General features: G+C 30.4%; 3 protein-coding genes across 5 annotated transcripts in view; all 3 read right to left on the reverse strand.

Moving 5' to 3' along the window:
* Nucleotides 1–6,409, reverse strand: part of LOC116771697 (aldehyde dehydrogenase, dimeric NADP-preferring) — a 34,190-nt gene extending 27,781 nt beyond the window's left edge. For all 3 annotated transcript variants that reach the window (XR_009753672.1, XM_032663615.2, XM_032663616.2), the window contains exons 1-2: nucleotides 6,384–6,409; nucleotides 5,410–5,558 (exon numbers count right to left, since the gene is read on the reverse strand). Coding sequence is in view for 2 of the 3 variants with exons in the window: in XM_032663615.2 (XP_032519506.2) it covers nucleotides 5,410–5,558; nucleotides 6,384–6,403 (169 nt within the window). In the remaining variant the exon portion in view is untranslated. The remainder of the gene's footprint in view (nucleotides 1–5,409; nucleotides 5,559–6,383) is intronic.
* An 8,092-nt stretch (nucleotides 6,410–14,501) lies between these two features.
* On the reverse strand, nucleotides 14,502–18,395 carry LOC116772205 (venom carboxylesterase-6-like). Its single transcript, XM_032664313.2, has 3 exons — nucleotides 18,131–18,395; nucleotides 16,705–18,053; nucleotides 14,502–16,214 (listed from the first exon to the last, which is right to left on the reverse strand). Exons 1-3 carry the CDS (start codon nucleotides 18,329–18,331, stop codon nucleotides 15,989–15,991), a joined length of 1,776 nt encoding a protein of 591 aa, XP_032520204.2. The 5' UTR covers nucleotides 18,332–18,395; the 3' UTR covers nucleotides 14,502–15,988.
* Nucleotides 18,396–18,828: 433 nt separating this feature from the next.
* On the reverse strand, nucleotides 18,829–20,983 carry LOC116772197 (esterase E4-like). The gene is made up of 3 exons (XM_032664301.2): nucleotides 20,720–20,983; nucleotides 19,182–20,539; nucleotides 18,829–19,096 (listed from the first exon to the last, which is right to left on the reverse strand). Exons 1-3 carry the CDS (start codon nucleotides 20,909–20,911, stop codon nucleotides 18,898–18,900), a joined length of 1,749 nt encoding a protein of 582 aa, XP_032520192.2. The 5' UTR covers nucleotides 20,912–20,983; the 3' UTR covers nucleotides 18,829–18,897.
* Nucleotides 20,984–21,302: the final 319 nt, after the last annotated feature.

Raw genomic sequence — 21,302 nt, forward strand, 5'->3', positions numbered from 1 at the left:
CCAGAAGGACCTCTTTCTCCCTTGCCTTTCCTCCGTCCCTCCCCCTTACCAGCTTCTTTTCCATTAAAGAGTCGAAGCTGGCCTCCGACTCCTCCTCTTGCCGCTTGCGGAGATATTTTCGAGCCCTAGTTAGGGCACGACCGCGGCCTCGTCTCCCCACCGGACCCGGACTCCTAAAAATCTCGCCCCCAGTCTCAGTGTCGGAGCCAGACATCTCCGAAAAGAGACGTTTGGCTCCCACCTCCGACCCCGGACGCGACGACATAGCATCGTCCGCAACGAAACTCCCTAAATCTAATTTTCCCGGTATCCCCCCCCGGGCAACCCCCCCACCATCATCTTCCTTATCTACCATCCTAAACACTCCTACGCAACGACGAAAGCAAAGCAAAAAAAACCGTTTTAGGATACCTAATTCGGAAACGACTGACCGATTTTAATTAAATTTTCGTACTGTACATTAATATCATGTTAAAAATCGTGTCAAATTAAGCTTGCTGCATCAAGTAGTTTGCTTAAACATTCATAACGTATGAGTGTGTAGTTTTAACGTGTGTTTATATCAACTTGCGATGAGGTTGCTTACTGTTCTTAACTAAAATAAAATACAGAAGAAATATATAACATGCTCGTTAAAACTGCATTAATTCCAGTGTGGCTGTTAGTAACAGCTGGCGAGATACATCTCGAGATGAGTTTTAAACGAGATCAACCTACTGCACTTCACTTTAAGAAGTTATTAAAACTATTTTTTGGATTTTATGATAAGATTCTTTAAAGATTACTAGACTAGACTAGACAAGCCATTAGAAAAAAATGTTGGTGCATAAATATATATATATATATTATTCTGCATTTAACTCAACTTATATCTTGTATAATCAAATAATTGTAAAAAAAAAGAGTTTTTCGCCTTAAAACTATCGTTCTCTTTAAAAAATCACAATAATTTTGGTTACATATTAATGTCCCAGCACCGTTTATGAGCGAGATAATTAATTGTCTTAAAAACATACTTAATATGTACTTCTATATTAATATAATATGGAAATTTATGAGAGCACTCTAAATCACGACTGTAAAATATTTATCTAGAAATTAATGCTTTACCTTACGTTATAATCAGCAGTTCAAAGGCTATAGAAAAATATCCATAAGTTACGAGAGAATAATAAAAGCGAAAATGAACGTTGAAAAAATACAGACATTTCTTTGTTGTAGAGTCTTTATATATTGCAATGATTTTAGTTTTGCTTTAAGTTAGTTGGGTGAGAACTTGTCAAGGAATTCAGTCTTTTTTGAAACGGGATTAATAAACATTTATACATATCCTAACACCCTGACGATAATCAAGATCTAAATGATTTGTGACGTCAGTTATGCTGACGTCACTCTTTTAAAGACGATGTAGTGATAATAATTCCGATATGAATAATAATAATTAAAATGAGAGTCAGTGCTACTGAATTGTTTTAGCATATTTAATTCGGAAACGACTGACAGATTTTCATGAAACTTTCATACTGTAGAATCACATTATGCTAAAAAATCTGCGGGACAAGTTATGGTTGCCGCAGGAAGTAGTATGTATTGTGTATGTACCTTACATAATCTTTTTTTACTTTGTTTTTATTTAATTTATACTTCGTCGGTGGCAAAAAATGCCGCCAGCATGATGTTATGCGGTCCTTGTAACCCTATAATACCAGAGGTAATACTGTTCCTCAAAAGTACTAAATAAATTATCTTGGTTTATAAATAAAATCATTATTGCCTATTCTTACACGTGAGAGGAAAAATCATGGTTTGGTATAACTTTAAATATGACGTTTTTAACTATAGTTTTAGCGTTTTCAACAAAGTTATGAGATGAAATCAAGCCGGTTGTGAATTAGCACGGATATATGTATATGCGAATGTAATCATTCATTAAAAGGATTTACAATATATAAAATCTATTATTATATAAAAAAATAAATAAGTTTATGTATAAGCTAATATGATTTTATTATATACATGTATATATATATATATATATATATATATATATATATATATATTAAAATTAACCTTCACTACCTTTACCTACCGCCTCTTTACAACAATTTTCCTATTAATATTTACTACCTGTGAAGGCCGCTTCGTCAATTACGTTGTGTTTTACATAAGTTATAGGAAATATTCTTTTTTTTTATTGAAGTCTGTCATTATCTACAATTTTTTTAAATTATTATATACGAACAAAGAGCAATAAGCATTTTTTTGTTTCTAACTGCAGCAACATTTGATAAATATATATTTTAAAATGGCCGCCGCTATTAATTATATTATTTTGTAAACTCATTTTACAAAACCTAACTTTTTATATATAACTGTAAAAATTGTGGATGATAATAGTCCCTTATGATATAATCTTAAGAGTAAAAAGTTTTTTTTATAGCTTGAGTTTTTATCTCGTTGACTTTTATAATTTATAACGCATTTATTTCTTTAGGCATTTATGACGTAAATAGAAAAATGTCCCAAGTCTTTTTGCCATGTGTTTTTTTTATAAGAACGTTTAAAAAAACAAAAGTATGTATGTTTTGCGATAATGTTGAATAAAACTGACAGTTTTGGTGTGCCGATAATATTGTAATTTTTAAGAATCTGAAAAGGCAGTACTGAGTAGTATCAGAATTAAAACAGCAACCATTTTGTGAGAACCAAAAAATTGCTTATATAACAAAGGCAAGGGTGATCTGGCTTTTCAGTAGCTGAAAATAAATTTGCGTCCTCAAAACCAGTAATATTTCTCGTAACAGGACACTGATTCATTGCGAACAAATGGAACAACATTTTTTAAGTGATTTAAAAAAGCTTCAGAGTTCTCTGAACTGAAATACGAAATACACTGAAAAACAAAATAGGGACTTAAATAAATCGCCAGAAACCTACTAACTTTTTATATCGGATAGGTACGGTTTATGGGAATTATTTACAAAAAATGTACACAATAATTCCTGTAAAATAATAAAGACATCTAGGGAATATCTACTACAATATTATAAATGTTACCAGTATTTATTTGTCTACAGCACGAAACTAGAAATGGAGACCGTTTTGTGAAGGACAACATATTTTTTTAATTTTGAGAATGATTTTTAGTACACGAGTGAAGAGGAGCAAGAAAATAAGTATAAAGATTTTTACACTGAGAAGAATTATCAAGGTATTTGAAAATTCTAAATTTTATCTGTCTGTTTCTAGAGACGAATATACTATTATTATAAGCCTACACACAAAAGAACAGCTTTGAATAGGAGTTGTTTAAGCACAAAATAGTTGATAATGATTTCATTTTTTTTCGTTTTCCCTAAAACTTATAAACTGGAGCTAATTTGTAATCAGCTGAAGCAAAAAAAAAATATAGGCAACGTTCACACTGTAAACTGGATTTATATGAGCGACTCCCTCATTGACAACAAGCTTTAGAAATAAATGGCTGGAAAGAAATTAATCTTACCTGTTATGAAATTGTAATACTCATGGATTAATAACATACAATGAGTGTAATTATTCCATGATTATAATGTGGTGTTGGAGAGGGATGCTCCGATACCAAGGACAAGCAACAAATAGAGACTCATCGATACGTTACCGGAGAATTATTGCCTACTTTGGTCACATTGCTCGCCGCGAACTAGTCAATCTAGACAAGTTGATAATCGTAGCCAAGGTCGAATGGTAACAACTATTTGGGTGAACACCAAGCCGCTGGTTTGACCAAATTACTTCTCTCACGACTCACCATAACAGTGGCCTCAAAAGAAGCAACTAACCGAATTTTATGGAAAGATATAGTGAAAGAGCGTTAAGAACCTTTTCTTTCAGTATTGAAGAAGACTACAAAGAAGATGAAATTGTAATACTTATTTTTGCTGAAATACTAAAGATTTTCTAAAGCCTAAATTGTTACGCCTATGAGTTTTATTAGTCAAGTAAATGCTGTCGAATACTAGAAGATAACAGATAGTTTTGTTCTATATCTATTAAATGTAAAATGACAATATCAAACTACAACCAACAGCGCAGCTGATCAATGGTATTCTCTATAGTTTTAATTGTTTTAGAATAACTGTTTATTTTAAAGCACTCCGTATAGTTTATAAGTTTACGATTAATGCTTACTAGTATTTTAGTAGGTAACTTATTTATAAATGGACGTGGTTTCGATGAAATTTATTTTGTCCTACGGAAGCATGAATTGTTGTTATTCTTTTATGTTGGCACTAATCAATTTCGTGAAAGTTAACAATAGTGTATATACCAGAATGTCGTGAAGACTATATTTTACGAGCGCATTGTTTGAGTTGGATATTTTTTTGACCGAGTCCTGTTTACTCTATGATTAATTTTAAGGATATTAACGAACTGGTATACTTTAGATAGCTCTCTCATTATATTATTATTATTTTTTTATGTAAAAGGTTATAAATTTTTGTTTATATTACAAAAAAGTGCTCTTCTAATGCTAAGTGCTCTTAATACAAGTTTGTGTCTTCAATATAAAAATAATATTAGGACGTTTTTCATTCATAAATTCAACTGTCAGTAATGTTATATTACAAATGTGAGTACTAAGTAAAAGATTACTTTTTTCTACCGGTATTGATAATGTCCTTATAACTATGTGAATAATTTCATATTCTATTTAACATTATCTGTGAGGCTTACTGTATATTTTCCATTGTTATTAAACCTAGATACAAACTAAACAGCCATGCTCAAGGCCAACCGAAGATGTTATAATTAAATAATGTCAATATCTGTGCTATTCAATGGAGACAGATAAAGAATTACAGATATTAAATATTAATTAACATCAAAAAGATAACAAATATATGTCACAGAAAATATATATAAGGAGGTTCATCAACAAAATTCTCACTTTTATATTTACTTAACATTATATCAAACAGAACGGACAGGGCAGTAACATATTTTTTTGTTTAACAAGCAGTGAACGAAACACGACGGACTTAATGAATTTAACCACAAAGGTGGAGGCAACGAATTAAACGTCGTCATTAACAATCTTCTAGGTATTTGTCAATGGTATTATATGATATACTTATTGTTAGATTTTTATTGTCAAACATTGTTATGAACATTGCTTTGTTAACGAAGGTGTTGTTAATTGCAATCTCCGTTAACCTAAAATAGAGAAGTCTGCGTAACTGCGCATGCGCATACAATAACAATACAATGTCTGACACCTGCTCTCGTAGTTCCATTGAAAAATAGTTATCATATCTTTATTTATCAATAAATTTACACAAATCTGTCAAATGTGTGTGAGTGTGGGTACTTTTTGTAGTGTGTTGCTTAGAAATATAATATAGTGAATGAACAAAAATTTGAACTAACCGTTTCCGTTCATGGTGTTGTGGTTATCCATATTTATAGGTGTATCGATAATTTCGTTATCCGACTCGATGTCGATGACAAGAACGTCACTAGCCGCGTGTTGTTCGCTCGACGCTGGCATTGCAACTAAACGGCCTTTTGTTCGTGCACTTGTAAAAGGTCAATGTAAATATGTTTTAATTTGATATCCGGAGTTTATGGCGTCGGTATCACGGCCATTTTATGTTTTGGACAGGTGAATTTATAAATAAGATCAAAACAATTATTCCAGTTAATGGAATAATATTCTAAATATATTTGGAAATAAATTGATTGTTTATTGTTGGAATTCCTCTAATATTTTATAATGATCTTACTATATTTAACGTGCACTGTGTTTAGTAAAATAATTACAAGATTGTCATGCATTGTTTCCCACATAAATTTTCATTAAATGAGTTCTGCAAAAAATATATATTATTAATCGTCATAAAATGGACTCCGCATACTTATAAATAATAACAATACATAATGGCAATTAATTGTACTAAAATTAAACTGATATTTGTTCATCTGAATGAAACATTGTTTAAAACTGAAGATGTACAGTTACTAAAGTTAACTCCGATAACTTGATGAGATCTAAGTTTTTTACGAGTATTAATTTAAATAAAAGTAACTAATATTTTCGGATTTACTACGAGTTTTTTTATTATTCGTCCGTCCTCTCGACGGGTAGATGAGATGTAAAAAAAAAAATAGTTTAAAATAATAAAAAAAACGCGTAGTAAACCCGAAAATATTAGTTTTATTCCAATTACGTGGTTAACATGAATCGTGGTAGCATTTACTAGTAGTATAGATGTAACATGCACCCGTTTGTATTTAGTCCAAGCATGTTAGTGGAATTACGTCTTACGATTACGTTGTTAGAAGTAGATGTTATGAGAATATCTACTTATAAATCAATCGCCGTATACTGTGATGATATTTACGTGAATATAGCTCTGCCCATGCACTCTGTCTGTTTAGCGCTTAGTAGCGACAAGTAAAAAATACTTTTCAGGGAGTATTTCTTGGAAAATCGATAAATTTTGTGGTTTCTGAAAAGACTAAGTATGTTCCAAACACATTTGTGAATGTAGCATATAATAGTTATTTACGTTAGTTTAAATAAAGAATTATATAATTCAGTCTCTATATTTTCTTTCCTTGATTATTAAGTGTTATTTATTTTTAGTCTGTGGACCCAAAATTCGAATGAATTGTACTCTGTTGTTACCTCGTATGATTTAAGGCTTAGAACATATTGTTTCAAGTATTCTTACAACTAAACTCGTACAATTAGCGATTTTAGTTGGAATCTTTCGTGTGTACTATGTATATGTGAAGTGGATTAATAAAATGAACAAATAAATGAGTATTTCTGATATTATTCAGCAAACTGAATGTATATATATTTCAAATAATTTATATTTATATTATTATATTACATTAATTAAAAAATAAACGTAAGAAATCAGATGAAATAATCATAAATTACGAAACATTAAATACTTATTTATGATTGTGTTTGTGATTTAATCGTTTTAGTTAATTGTACGGTAAATGGTGTACTTTACACAATCTAATTATATTAAAGAGAAATTTTAATTGTATATTAAAAATGGAAAGTGCATTGTCAAGTAAAATGAGTACAAGATTGTGGAATTTTACTAAAGTTAATATTTAATGTTAGGTCACAATTTATACGTTACGTTACGTCAAAGTTGATTTAATATTAAAAAACTGAAGGCAGCTATCGTACAATCAATTCAACGGTTTATATTCACTTTTATGTTACACTTTAAGGATCTACATTCTACACTTTTATATAAATGATTTGTTGCCATATCTATTAATTTTATTTAATGAAATAAAAATATTTTACTTTATATTAATTAATATTAAGATAAATACGTATACAAGTAAACGGATGCTAGGTTATGAAGCACATTTTACTTTGGTGTTAAGTCTTGTTATTTTATTTCATTTTTAATGCTATTTCTAGACTCTAATTAATTTGGTATTTGAGATAACTTTGTTGCCAGTCTAATAAAATATTATTGCCAACTACTGAGAATTATAAGAAATTAAAATACTTTGTAAAGTATTGCTTCACTCAATGTTTTTCTTAATGAAATGATATATATGTATGTAATATATATAATTAATCTGTCTTCAATCTGTAACAGTAATTTAGTCACGCAACCCCGAATTTTTATGTAAATTACGAATACTGTTAACAATCTCTGATTAACTGATAAATATTTTTGTAAGTGCTGATGACATAATAAGCAAGGAATGAATAAAAAAATCTTTTTCAAAATATAGAAAGGGGTCACATATACTCTAATAATAATTTTATTTATTAAACACAGTAGCCGCTTACGAAGGCCACTATATGAAACGTATTTATGTATGCGGTTCTGCTTTTATTTAATTTTTATTAATTTGATAATAATGAATATATATTTTTTAATTTTAAATTTTCCGCACAGATGTCGCTTAAAATTATTGGACTTAATCAAAAGTATTCTTTATAGCCGTTAAAATATATCGACAGTCCTTAATGTCTTCTTGTACCTGTATAAAGATGGGACTGATCAATTAAGACCGAAGCAAAAAAAAATATACTAATAATAATGAAAAGTAACATACTTTTTATTACTGCTGTATGTATGCCCTTTGTGAAAAAAAATTTAACCTTCTACAGTAACCTCCATTACTAAAGCTATAATTTTAGGAACAATTAAGAGGTAAAAAAAAATTTAATTATTAATGTAGTATTATAACATAAACTTGGTAAGTCGAGATATTTTTTTATAATTTTAGGATTGTCTCAATTTATGCCACAGGAATATACATTATTCAAAGTGCAGTTTATTAATCGTAATACGATCTGTATTCCAATATTGGCTGTATAAGGACGACGCGTTCCACCGGTTTATGTCGACCCTACAACCTTATATAATCTGTTACGTAATGCGAATGAATTCTCGATTAATTTGTACGTTTACTTGTAATTTCTATACATAATATATTATATTTAACACAATGAGCGACACTTTGTCATTATGTTGATTATCGAAATGCATTTTTTATAATTTCTTTTTAATTATTTCAATATGTATAATACATGTAATGTTTTTATAAATTTAAGAATGTTGAGATAATATGTTAATTAACATTTTAATAATAAATGAAAAACTCAAAGTTACTGGAAAGTCATATTCCTACGGTTTATATATATATATATATTTGGATATTAATGTAATGTTTTGTAAGGCAGGTGTTTAAAATTTAATTTTTGCTAGGATTAACGCGGAGTGGAAAACTTGATTTCTTAGAAGTGTCGGGAAAATGCTGTCGAATTCTTGAATCCGTTATTTTTGGGTATAAATATTGATTAAATAAAAACATAATTAACAATGTCGAGTAAAGGTCATGAATGTTATTGCTCGCACGAACACGTTTGGCAGAATCTTTGAGACCTTGAAATTCTCCTTCACATTGATGTTTCCAGATTGAAAGCGATGCAAAACCCCGGAAATGTATCTGAATTTAATATATTAATATTGTTATGTATATCTATATATATATGTTTTGTTTGTCTGTATGTTCTTTTCAATTAATTTATGTTAATATTAATATAAATTAATTAAAAAGAACATACAGACAAACAAAAAATTTATTTCCGAAAATTATATGTACGAAGTAATAATCACTTGTGGTTTTAGTTATAGATGTATGTGACGTCTGAATGTCAAAGGTATTAAGTAAAAAAAAGGATAAGCATCTTAATCATATCATAATTAATGTATTTGAGAAATAAATATAAATATCATTATATGATTGTTTGATTTATAAGAAAAAAATACATAAAAACTAAAATGTAATAGGCTATAAACTAACATATAAAAAAGTGATATTTGATAAAACAATATTTATATGCATACAATACGGAAGACATTTCTTAATATCCTAGTATCCGAATCATAAATTAACCTTGTTTAAAAAAAATATGATTCACTTATAATTTAAGATCATTACCGGTCGAGGTCAAATTTATAACACAGATATTAAATATACTTTTTTGAAAGAGGCAGAAGAGGAAACAAAATATAATTGGAAAAGACTGTAATCTTATAGGTATAACTTTTATATATGAATAGAAGAGAATAAAAGAAATATCTTGGAGCGCTTTCTTGATGGAGACATTAAGGTTATGGTGGAATCAATCGATAAGTATTTTTCCATCGGTTCCAGAATTAATCGGTTAGATCCAAAAACATACATTTAGACCGTATCTTACACGTGGAGCCAAAGAACCAGTTATGAGGAAAAAAAAACTCTAAATAAACTCTAAGAAATTCTCAGACATAAGAGAGCTCCAATGGAAAATTACTAAAAGGCTGAGATTAAATTTCTACACAGAAATAAGAAAAAAAATGTTGTGATTATTTTTTTTTTATTTTAAATATCTTCTTGTTCTATTTGTTATCTAACGATGATTTTGAGTTTATAGCTTACTAAGATATCTATTTAACAATGATCAATCAGTACTTTTAGTTTACGTTGGGTCAATTTAAACTTAAACTTTGTCTTAGTAATAAGTCACAGTCACATCTGTACTAATAGCAACTGATGAAAATTTCATTTATTACTGTCTAAAACGTCATCATTTTGAGTATTTTTTTTCTTATTTATAGAAAAATGGTAAGGTAAACAAATAAAACCTACAGCTACTACCTAGTTTGAATTTGGTTACAGTAATCGATTTTAAGCATAAATGTCAAGTCTACTTACCAAAATCAAATACATACCTTTATGAATAGGTTTGTTTTAAAAAAAATTAATTATATCTTTTCAGCTTAAAGGTAGCAATCGAAGTCTTCCAATTTCTAAATGACATAAAACAGAACAATGTCGTGTTAGTTATCATGTATAAATTTAAGTAATTACAGTATTTGAAGTCAACGTAATAGTAAAATAATAAGTGAATTAAAACATATTTACAAATAATTGAGCTATTAAAAATCGTTTTATTTTCGTATACTTTAACAGATATGAAGAAATTTACATAACAATTTCGTATATAATATAAATACTTTTTCGGATTTCATTTACTTAAAAAAAAACTGTCGTTTTTTTTGATTCTATAAAAAAATATATCTTAATCTGATATCCGTGAGCTACATAACTGTACATTATTTTTCACACAAATGTATTTAAGTTTGCAATTGGATTTCGTATTTCATTTTAACTGCATGAAGATCTTGACCCCGTTGAGAGTTGCATTTAATTTGGGTACAACAAATAATCAAGTTTGCTGCACTATGCAATATAATACCTCTTTATTAATCTTATAAATATAACAACCTCTTTATTTAAATTATGATAATCTAATGACATATTGTGGTGAGCGTGCAATTTCGTTTTTCTACACAATCGAAAAGTAATGTTTTTGCATATATTGCTTCCATATTACAAATGATGTATTTGAAACATTGCGCCCTACATCTTCGCTTCCTTCTTTCATAATATTAAAGCAATGTGTCACAGCTACAAAATATATTATGTATATAATGATTAATATTTAAACGATCAATGCAATTTGATCATAAAAAAGTTAGTATTATTTTTTTTTTTTTTTTTTTTTTTTTTTTATGCTGTGGCTTCATTCGCATTGGCATCGTGGAATATTCTGCCAATGTCAAAGTTTTATATTGTTTAAACATAATTTTAATCATATTAACTAAACCTTACGATTATATCAAGTGCTCTTCTGCACAACATATATATGGAGAGTTAATAATTCCATTTATGCATGGTATTGTGTTAAGGTAGGTTATTGAATGGCAAACGAGAAACGTTTCGTATGTAATGAGTGCAACATTGTGCTAAGCATAGCTTCTGCTTTGAGAATCACTTTTGCTGAACTCAGAATTAAATAAAAAGCATTTTACTTTTATAATAAAAAGAAATAGTATACTATTTTTTTTTGAAATGCATATGCAAGTATTATTTTAACAACTAAAAGTCATAATTAAAAGAGAAAATAATTCGTTTTATAATAATAGACGCATATAATAAGCAGATATAAATTTTATGAACATATTATGTACAGAAAAGCAAATTCAATATATGCATAATATATAAAATTAAAAAAACACTAAAAGCAGACAACTACGATATTAACATTAACGATGATTAAGTGACAACAAAGGTGAAAAGGAAAAGCGGTAATGAAGCGTTTAAAAAAAATGTGAAAAGTCACTTGGAAAAAATCATTTAAATAAAAGACATTATTCTATTTAAACATAACCTAAAATACGCATTTAAACAGATAATATATAAATCTTCATTATTTTTATGTATAACGTCATAGCTTTCTCGCTGTACTGTTATAAATGTCGGGCGATATCAAATAGGAAGAGACTTGGTAATCAGTACCTATCCTTACTACGTTTGCATCGTTGTACTAAGTACCGAGCGTTTTAAGTTTTTCAATCATATATATTCTATGACAGTATAAAAGTAATATAAAAAAAAAAGTTAAATTCGTCGTGTGACGTTAACAGCTCACGGTAAGAGAATTGAAACGTGATTAAACTTGCGCTGTGAGGAAGATCGAATACAGAAGTTTCGAAGGCGATCAAGTTTGAGAGGTTCTCACAGCATCCAAATAGCAAACGTAGGTATTAGCATGATCTTAGTTCGAGATAGATGGAAATTATGCATAGAGTTTAGAATCTATGATCGATTGTCAATCGACTGGCTTTGTACATGGGGTGTATTAATACAAGGTGTGTATTACAAGGTGTGAATCATTATTCCTTGTGTCTTGATTTAGCCCACCAAATTAGCTATATTAATGTTTGTTTCCAATAATAAAAAAATGTTTAAGGAATCACAACTATTCATTTGATGTTTAAGACTTAAGGTATATTTATTTAATATACGTATGTTAAGTTAACTTATTTAAAAGTAGAAGTAGTGTTGCCCAAATGCAAGAAAAAGACGAGACTTGGCCAGTCTTGGTTGTGGTCTTGGTCTTGCAGCAAGAGTGTCGCAAGTCTTGTAATTAATTATTATCCTGTCGCTGTTTATTAAACGTTACTTTAGAAATTAACATAGCCATGATAAAGACCAACCAAATTAATAAATGTCTAAACATTTCATGAGAAATTCAAAACATCAACTGACATCGTTTGGGGTTTGAACTCACGACCTCAGCCAACAGTGCCGATGCTCTAACTAACCAACTGAGCTATCAACTGTGTCCCGCGGGAGCCAGTCTGTTTGTTAATAAACGTTTACATTTAATAATCTTCAATGTACTTAAATATGGTTTAAACATATAGATATTAATGACATTAACTTGACTGTGTTTTAAATAACATTATCTGTCTTCCTATATATTTTCTGCATATTTCTTCTTCAAAATTCTATGTACCAGTACTTTTTTTAAGTTTTGTTTGTTTTCTATGTGTCAATTACTTCTTTTATATAGGTATATAATTTAAATTAACCCCATCCGGTCCACTTATTCTGGAGTTTACTTCTCAAGTAAAGTTGTTCAAATACTGTATATTTTTTACATGTATGTAAATGAATACATATTTTCAAAAATATATTGTGATGCCACAGTCACTATTTCAATTTATTTATTTAAACATATATTATTATATTCGGGCTCCTAACAGGACATAAATCTTATTGCACGCTTTTTATATTATTCGATTACTATAATAGAAAATTTTTATAAGTTTGAAATGTATAAAAAATGTCTACAATGTTTATTAAATGGGTGATGAGTGATGACATATTTAAGCACTTTGTGTTTTAAAACCGTCCAGAACAGATCAGCATAATGAATTTGTGTCTATTCTAAGCACCCAAAAACTTATTTTATTCTTTGGAACACTTGTACTTTCTGGCGGCAATGAAACAGTGTCAAATGTTGCGCGTGCGCCGCGGCAGCGGCTATTGTTTGCATGCGCAATAGAAGCCGCCGCCGCCGGCCGCCCGGCACTTTGATGATGCCGACAAAGCACCGCTCACTATCACACTCAATGCCGATGGTCAAAACTAGGGATGAACTCTTTTTACTCTTAATGGATATTTTCATTCGCTATATACGTTTGTTTATGGTACCTCATGTTCGTAATTCGCATAAGTCCAATTTTCCAAAAAAATAAATAAATATATATTTTGCCTCTCATTAGGGTCTCTCAGCGTATACCCCGAACCCCTGTACTCACTCCCTGAAGCAAGTGTCTCGCAGGCTTAGTCTTGTTCCTGCTTAAATCTTGAACAGTTAATCTTGGTCTTGGTCTTGCTAAAATTCAAGAACAAGACCAAGACCGACTTTGGGCAACACCAACTACAAGTTGTCTGAATAAAAACAAGTGAGGATAGAAAAGAACATCGCCCTCTTGAAGTTAGGATGAAATTCAGTCCTAAAACATATTACATCATACTTAAAAGGTTCCAAATGAATATGTATATAAATACACCTCGTCTGTCCGTGACCGCGGTTGCTGCTAAGTCATCGAAACGTAAGGAGTTTGTTGTTAAAAATAATTATAAAAGCGTAGTAAATCCGAAAAATATCAGTTTTATTTTAATAAATACAATTAATTGGCAGAGAAAATTAACAAAAAATATCATTTTTTCTTAATACAGACATATCATGTGATATAAACGATTAAATTGTTATTTTTGTTTTGGTGACGAGTTAGGACAATAAATGTATTAAATAAGGTTTATTAAAATAATTTTGTCACTAGCTTTATTCTAATATCACGTTATATAATCTGTAATTAGATATTTTATTTCCTTTATCATGTCTTGTTTATACTGTTATGAAATGTCAATAATTGAGGAATAACAAATTTTCTTCTGTTAACTCAAATTCCCAAATTAATACAAAGATTGGCAGTTTTTAGAATTTATAACGTAAGTATACGTAATGCGTGTAATGAGAAAAATGGCTATTTCAGTTAAATGATCTTTAATTCTATATTTTCTATTGAAACCTTAATTAAAGTTTTACCACAAAATTGCTACTGTGTTAAAATATTGAACAAGGTTAATGTGATCTAAGACTTACGAGAGTATTCATTTAAATAAAACTAATATTTTGACAGCAGCCGTGATCACGGGCAGACACTTTCATCTCGTCTGCCCGTGATCACAGTTGCTGCAATGTAGCTGAGACATCCGGAGTGTGTAGTTTAAAATAATAAAATAACACCGAAGTAAACCGAAAATAGTGTTTTTTTAATTAAACAAGATTAGTACCGAATGGATTTTATATATGTCAATAAAAGTTGGTTACGTACCTACAGATAAATAAATATAGTAGAGTGTACACTAAGGATACAATGATATAACGAACGGTAATTAAAAAGAAACCCATGTGCATGTAATTAGTTATTATGTTGCTTTTTAATTACAGGAAATATCTCTAGAATTGCTATAAATAAACTACTCATTTGATATACATAATCTACGAACAACATGTCAGTTCTCTGTGAAAAATATTATGATTTGAATTTACACATATATGAACGCATTTACATGTATATACAGCATTATTTAAGAAAGAATTAAGTTTCGCAAGCAGGCTTTTAATATTTAATACCGTGACTACAATCAATCTCTGTATAACTTTGATTCATATTACCTTAAATTTTATGCCAAGGGCAAAATATTATGTTTCAAAGTATTATTACGTTTTATATTTTCTTATATTTTCAAATAATCACACTACTTTTCAATGTCAACTTTATATACATTTATATATATGTGTAATATATATATTACACTTAAAATAATTTTATTTGGATACAATAAATAGGAGTTACCTAAGAAATAAATAAAATCATTTATATATTTTTTATAAGCGCCCTCTGTCATCACTAAGGCAATTTAAAAGTTGATGTGTAAAACTAGATGTCGCTAGTTGTGATCTTTCATATGTTTCATGTTTTTCCTTTACCCGCGAGAATACTGTAATTTGTATAATTAACAGATAAATATAATTATTCGTGGTCCATACTTATTACAATAGTGTTTCGCAAATACCTTCTTGCTGTTTTTAGTGGTTAAAGGAGAAACACGGTTCACATGAGCTAATTTAAATACGAGGTGTGGTTTTAAGAGGCGAAATAAAAGCAAAATATAATGTTGTTACTCTCTCTTTGGTTATTTTGTTTTGTTTTGCATGGTTGTGTACTATTGCTAGGTAGGATACACTATAACAAATGTAATGATTCGTTTTCAACAATCTCTTTACAGCCTTTGGCTAGTTTCGTATCATTTAATATGTAGCTGTAATTTCACTAGTTTGTCAAAGTTCATACAAAGTTGGGAGATCATTCTAAGGTAATAAATGCACTACTATTCTAACGCGAATAAATAACTCACGTCAAATGAGATGTTTTTTAAATATTAATTCAAAATATTGATATAAAAAAGGTTTATAACTTTAAATACAATTACTACTACAGTTTTACGCTGCGTGTTTAAAATGTTAACAATTTTAAATAGTCTAAAGCTCGTCGCGACTCTCCTTTTTCAGCACAAGACCATCGACCGCTAAACTCGAATACTTAGCTATAAATCTATCCCAGAACTTTTCTCTCTCGCCCAAGGGATTGGTTTTAATATTAAGCGATTTTGTTATATGGAGGTAATTTGTTTCATTATTCTCTTTAACGATGGGCCGCCATTTAAAATCTCCTAGGACGTCGTCCCCGCTCGAAGGGGTCGGGTCTCTGGAAAGAGTGATTTGATACAATTATCTTTAAAAGTTCCCTTATAGATTGGCAAGGAGTCACTTGAAATATCGATTAAGCATGGAATAAATGGACAGTCATTTTATTGTAAGCTTTAAGGTGGTTTAATAAAAATATTACTTTGTAAATAAATAAACTAATCTTTGTTTGAAGAGAGGTCAATTCGAAAGGTAATTAACAATGTAATTTTTGACATTCAGACGATCAGGTCGAAGGTCATTAATTATTGTTTAATTATATCAAAATTAATTAATAATTAATTTCATTATGGGACTGTATGATTACTTTTATTTTTCAGTGAGCCACTTTTATTAATCAAAATACTGAAAATTCTAGTCATAATTATAATAATTTGTGTATTAAAAAGATATTTTGCGATCAATATCAATTCGATTGTTCACATTACGTTATAGTTGAGTTTTAAATACATCGTGTCTAATATATTATACTAATAATAAGTCAAGATTACCTCGTTCTAGCGAAATTCGCCCAAAGCCGTACCATTTTTCTTAAAACTTTGAACTCGGGTTGATCGCTCACTAGTTTTGATAGTTCTATATAATTATTTCTTATACGATTACAAAGATGTAAATAACATAATTCGTCGGCGACAGTGGCTCCCCAATGTTCTATACTGAATCTTGATCTGGAAGCGATAAAATTACTATTTTCATTTATAGAGCCCCTGAAATCGAATAAGTAGTAATAGACAGGTGATTCTAATTCTCTTGATAGTTCCTTGGCAGCCTTATTCAGAGCATATTGCTGTACCATGTCACCGGAGTATACGACGTATTCTAGTATATTTTCGTAATAAAAATAACCCTTTTCGAAATAAAAGTCCAATATTTCTTTAGCTGCTTCCTTATGTACATCGCTATTTCTATCAAATCTGAAGTTTGTTCTGATTGGCAGTAAAAATAATAGGTCATAGCTTATATCTTTTAAAAGTCTGGGTTCCATGATGAAATGGGACGCTAAGTCCAACCCTTCCCTGGAGTTCATTCCGATTATAACCGGGACATCATTAAAGTATTTGCTATCTTCCGGTAGCGATGTCACGATTGCATCCGAAGTGTCCAGCTCTAAAGTGGGTGCGAAAGGCTGAATACTCATTTGTATTTTGTCAACTTGATCGCGATCAAGAACTGACGTTTCTTTATCATACAAGACGCTGACATTCAATTGTTGTAAATCTTCTAGCAATCTTAAACTATCATTTGTCTTAATGTTCAGTGCTTCGCCGAGTCTAAAAGCTTTCTCTCTTGGATTTTTATGAAAGAAAACACTTTCTAACGCCGTCCCACTTTGTAATATGGCTGAGCTGAAAAGGTTCTTCGCTTTTTCTGTTCTTAATAAAATATCAATTAAAACTGAGCCACCTCTACTACCCATTAGAGTTACACGTTTCGGATCTCCGCCTAACCGGCTTATATTATCTCTAATCCATTTTAATCCCATTATAAAATCCTTAATGCCAGCGTTAGCGGGAATCACATCGTCCTCCGTTGTTAGATAACCTAAAACTCCAAGCCTGTGATTTATATGAACAACTACTACATTCTCTTCAATGAAAAAATCGGGTGAATAGGTATCCGTACTGTTAAAACCAGTTCTGAAATTGTCATTGTAATCAAAGACTACAACCGGGGAGGAGCCTTTCACATTAGGTGTAAATACATTTAAATACAGGCAGTCCTCGGAACCAGATAAGCCGTAGTTGTCATCCATTCTCAGCCTGGAATTGAATTGAATGCATGTTTGTTTTTTATTAAATGCCTCATAAACACCTTTCCAACCTCTGTGGGGGACGGGTGGCTGAAGTAAAGAAAAAATAAAATCTAGTAATTTTTGTACCATTCAATTAATTGCAATAAATAAAAAGTGGAACATACCTGGAAACGCAATTCACCCAAAGGTGGTTCGGCAAATGGTATACCGTTGAATGTAAAGTAACCTTTATGTTTCAAAAATGTTTTATCCAACTTCCCGGCTAGAATACCTTGATTTAATTGCAGTTCTATGATTTCGTATTCTTCGGATGCACATAAATTGAACGTAAGTAGTGAAAAGAAATATATTATATGTTTATTCATTTTGTAACAAAAACACGTACGTGTATTAAAGATCGTGCATCACCTTTTTTTAATTTCGACCAATAAATAATGTTAGCGATAAAACAGTACTTAGTACGATTTCGTTATCATTATATCATGGAGTCGATAACCGTTCCCGCATTCAGTTAATACGAAATATATTTAATAGTTTGAAACGTCTTGAAAGGTTTATTTAACGAGTTGATAAAATATTTAAATAATAACAACATTTTTCAATCCATATAATATTATATTCAGCCCAAAAAGCAACACCTGCTTTTAATTATCTGTATTTAAATTTCAGTAACATCGTATTGCCAGGGCAAAAATTTTTTTAATGTTATACCTACTTATATTGCTGCAAAAACGTCAAATTATTTAAAAAAAGTATTGGGACCAGGTATATTTTTGTTTTTTTTTTTCTTAATTATGTAAGTTTTAATTAAATTCAGAAAGACAGTGACACTACAAGATTCAGTCATTTAAACAAAAATGTGTTTTTTTAAATAAAATTATATTTTTTTATTTTTTAAAAGGTTAGTATGGTATTTATACAAAATAATATACTACAGTTCCTCATGCACATCTTTAACAACTCCATTCACAGCAAGTTGTCTATACTTTTCTATAAAGTTATCCCAAAAAGTGACTTTGTTTTCATAAATGTTGTTCTGCATCCTCGGTTCGTCACTAATTATCATACATTGTCTATTCTCTTTTGTTGCTGGCTTCCAATCGTTTGAGCTACCTGGGGGCGTTGGATTTCTGAAAAAATGATTGTCAAATAAATTATGTACATTATATACTAAGAGGCATACATAAATACGTTTTTAATAGTATTTGTTCTTACCCAGTCTTTGCAAAGCCTGTTATATATTTGACCATGTTTTGTAGGACCTTTAATTCCTCAGAATCATCGCTTCCCAATATTTTTTTATATACTTTTTTATATGGATGACATACGAACACGTAACATAAATCGTCATCACCCGACGCACCCCATGTTCCATCTATACTCAGGCTATCTTCGAGGATTGATTTCTTTCTAAAATTCAATTCCCCACTGTAATCAAACATGTAGTAATATATGGGTTTACTTGAAATATTTGCATAGGCTCGCACGGTGTAATCGATGTGGTAAAAATTTGTAACATCTCCTATGTATGTTATATATTCGGAAGGTTTAGTGACTTTCACATAACCTTCGTCAAAATAGAAGTCTTTTATTTCTTGAACGGCTTTCTCATATACTTTATCATGTAATTTAAAACTATACCCGACCCTTATAGGAAACAGCATTAAGAAATCTTTATCTGCGTATGTTAAATAATTAGGATTTTGTAAATAGCGGGAAGATAAACCGATTCCTTCTCGAGAATTGAATCCGATCATTATTGGGACGGGTAAATCATTTTTATTACTCTCCGGTAGTACAGAAATAATAGATTCAGGGTTTTCAAATTCTACAACAGGTCCGAAGGGAACGATTCCTCTTTGAATAGATCGAGGCTCATCTGCGTGTACAGAATAAAGTTCAGCTTCAGTTAACTTCAGAGCGGGAACATCTGATAGTCGTTGAAGTAGAGATTCACTGGTGGTCGCTTTTTGTTCTAGGTGTTTTGATAATTCGATTGCCCGTTTCTTCGGGTGTTCGTCGAAGTACATAGAACTAAATGATGTCTCACTCTGTAATATCGCTCCACTAAATAAACCCTTTCCTTTTGGTGAGTGTAATAAAATATCCACAATCACGGCTCCACCTTTATGTCCCATCAGAGTCACTTTGGAGGGGTTTCCACCAAAATTCCTTATGTTATCTTTGAGCCAGTTAAGAGCTAGTACAACGTCTTTTATACCATTATTTCCGGGAAGTAATTTGTCCTCGAAAGCTAGAAAGCCTAATGATCCTAGCCTGTGACTGATAGTTACTAGTATGACGTTCTCTTTCATCAAAAAGTCGGGTCCAAAGGCTTTTGTACCGTTGTATGACATCTTAAAATGATCATTATGAAGAAAAACTATAACAGGCAGATCTAAATTATTATCTTTCGGTTCTTTTGGAGTGTGGATACTCAAATGAAGACAGTTTTCGTCTCCGAAATATCCGTATTGTTTTAAATTTCTTAGCGGCAAATTGAACTGCGAACATTGTTTTTTTTCTACTTTTGCTGGTAAAATGTCGTCCCAAGCTGGATGTGGAACTGGGGGCTGAAGAAATAAACAAGCGATCAGTAAGAATATTCACTTAACTCATTGAATTCTAGATTTTGTCATAATTTACTGCTCATAGCACCAGCAATTTTTCATTTCATGACTGAATGCAACACATACTCATTATACCTTAATATAAAAAAAAATATTTTTTAATATATAAACATTACGACTTACCATAAACCTAAGTTTGTCCGTTGGTGGTTTTGCGTACGGAATGCCTAGGAAGGAATAATATTTTTCGTTAGGTAGTATTGAATCAACTTGTCTCCCAGCTACTTTTCCTGATGTAGTTTCAACTATCACATCTCCGTTAACAATATTAACTACAAACAGCACTATTATACAAACACGAACATTCATAGACATTTTGATTAAAAAACATTTAGAGCGTCCACATGTTATCAGTGACGTGTCCCTTAGATTGTTAATCGGTCGGTTCTGATAACTAATAAGTGTAGATACAAATGTATTATAGCAACTGATAATATTGAGTAAGTCTTTAATTCTTCGGTCGTGATAAGAACTATTTGTATGTTAACTTATTTATAATGGAATTTAAAATGGGTCAGATGTTTCGGTGCGTGGAATAGGTCTTCGAATGTGTATTTTGATGTTTTGTTAAGAAAGTTGTCCTGCTTCATTGCTTAGAATTTCTATTTTATATTGAACATTTTGTTTTATCATCAAAACGCGAATGAATTAATAAAATGGAATTCTTTGTTGATTTTCGCTTTTATGTTCGATCGATAATTCCATT

The sequence above is a fragment of the Danaus plexippus genome (assembly GCF_018135715.1).
Source record: "Danaus plexippus chromosome 16 unlocalized genomic scaffold, MEX_DaPlex mxdp_23, whole genome shotgun sequence".
In the NCBI taxonomy this organism is placed as follows: domain Eukaryota; kingdom Metazoa; phylum Arthropoda; class Insecta; order Lepidoptera; family Nymphalidae; genus Danaus; species Danaus plexippus.

Bases quoted from the DNA above. Each gene is read 5' to 3' on its own strand.
- LOC116772205 (XM_032664313.2), bottom strand. From the start codon at position 18,331: ATGAATAAACATATAATATATTTCTTTTCACTACTTACGTTCAATTTA. The intron at 18,054-18,130 runs GTATGTTCCACT...TCTTTACTTCAG, and splicing joins TGGGTGAATTGCGTTTCCAG to CCACCCGTCCCCCACAGAGG. The intron at 16,215-16,704 runs GTAATCTTGACT...CACTCTTTCCAG, and splicing joins GCGAATTTCGCTAGAACGAG to AGACCCGACCCCTTCGAGCG.
- LOC116772197 (XM_032664301.2), bottom strand. From the start codon at position 20,911: ATGTCTATGAATGTTCGTGTTTGTATAATAGTGCTGTTTGTAGTTAAT. The intron at 20,540-20,719 runs GTAAGTCGTAAT...TTATTTCTTCAG, and splicing joins CGGACAAACTTAGGTTTATG to CCCCCAGTTCCACATCCAGC. The intron at 19,097-19,181 runs GTAAGAACAAAT...TCATTTTTTCAG, and splicing joins ACAGGCTTTGCAAAGACTGG to AAATCCAACGCCCCCAGGTA.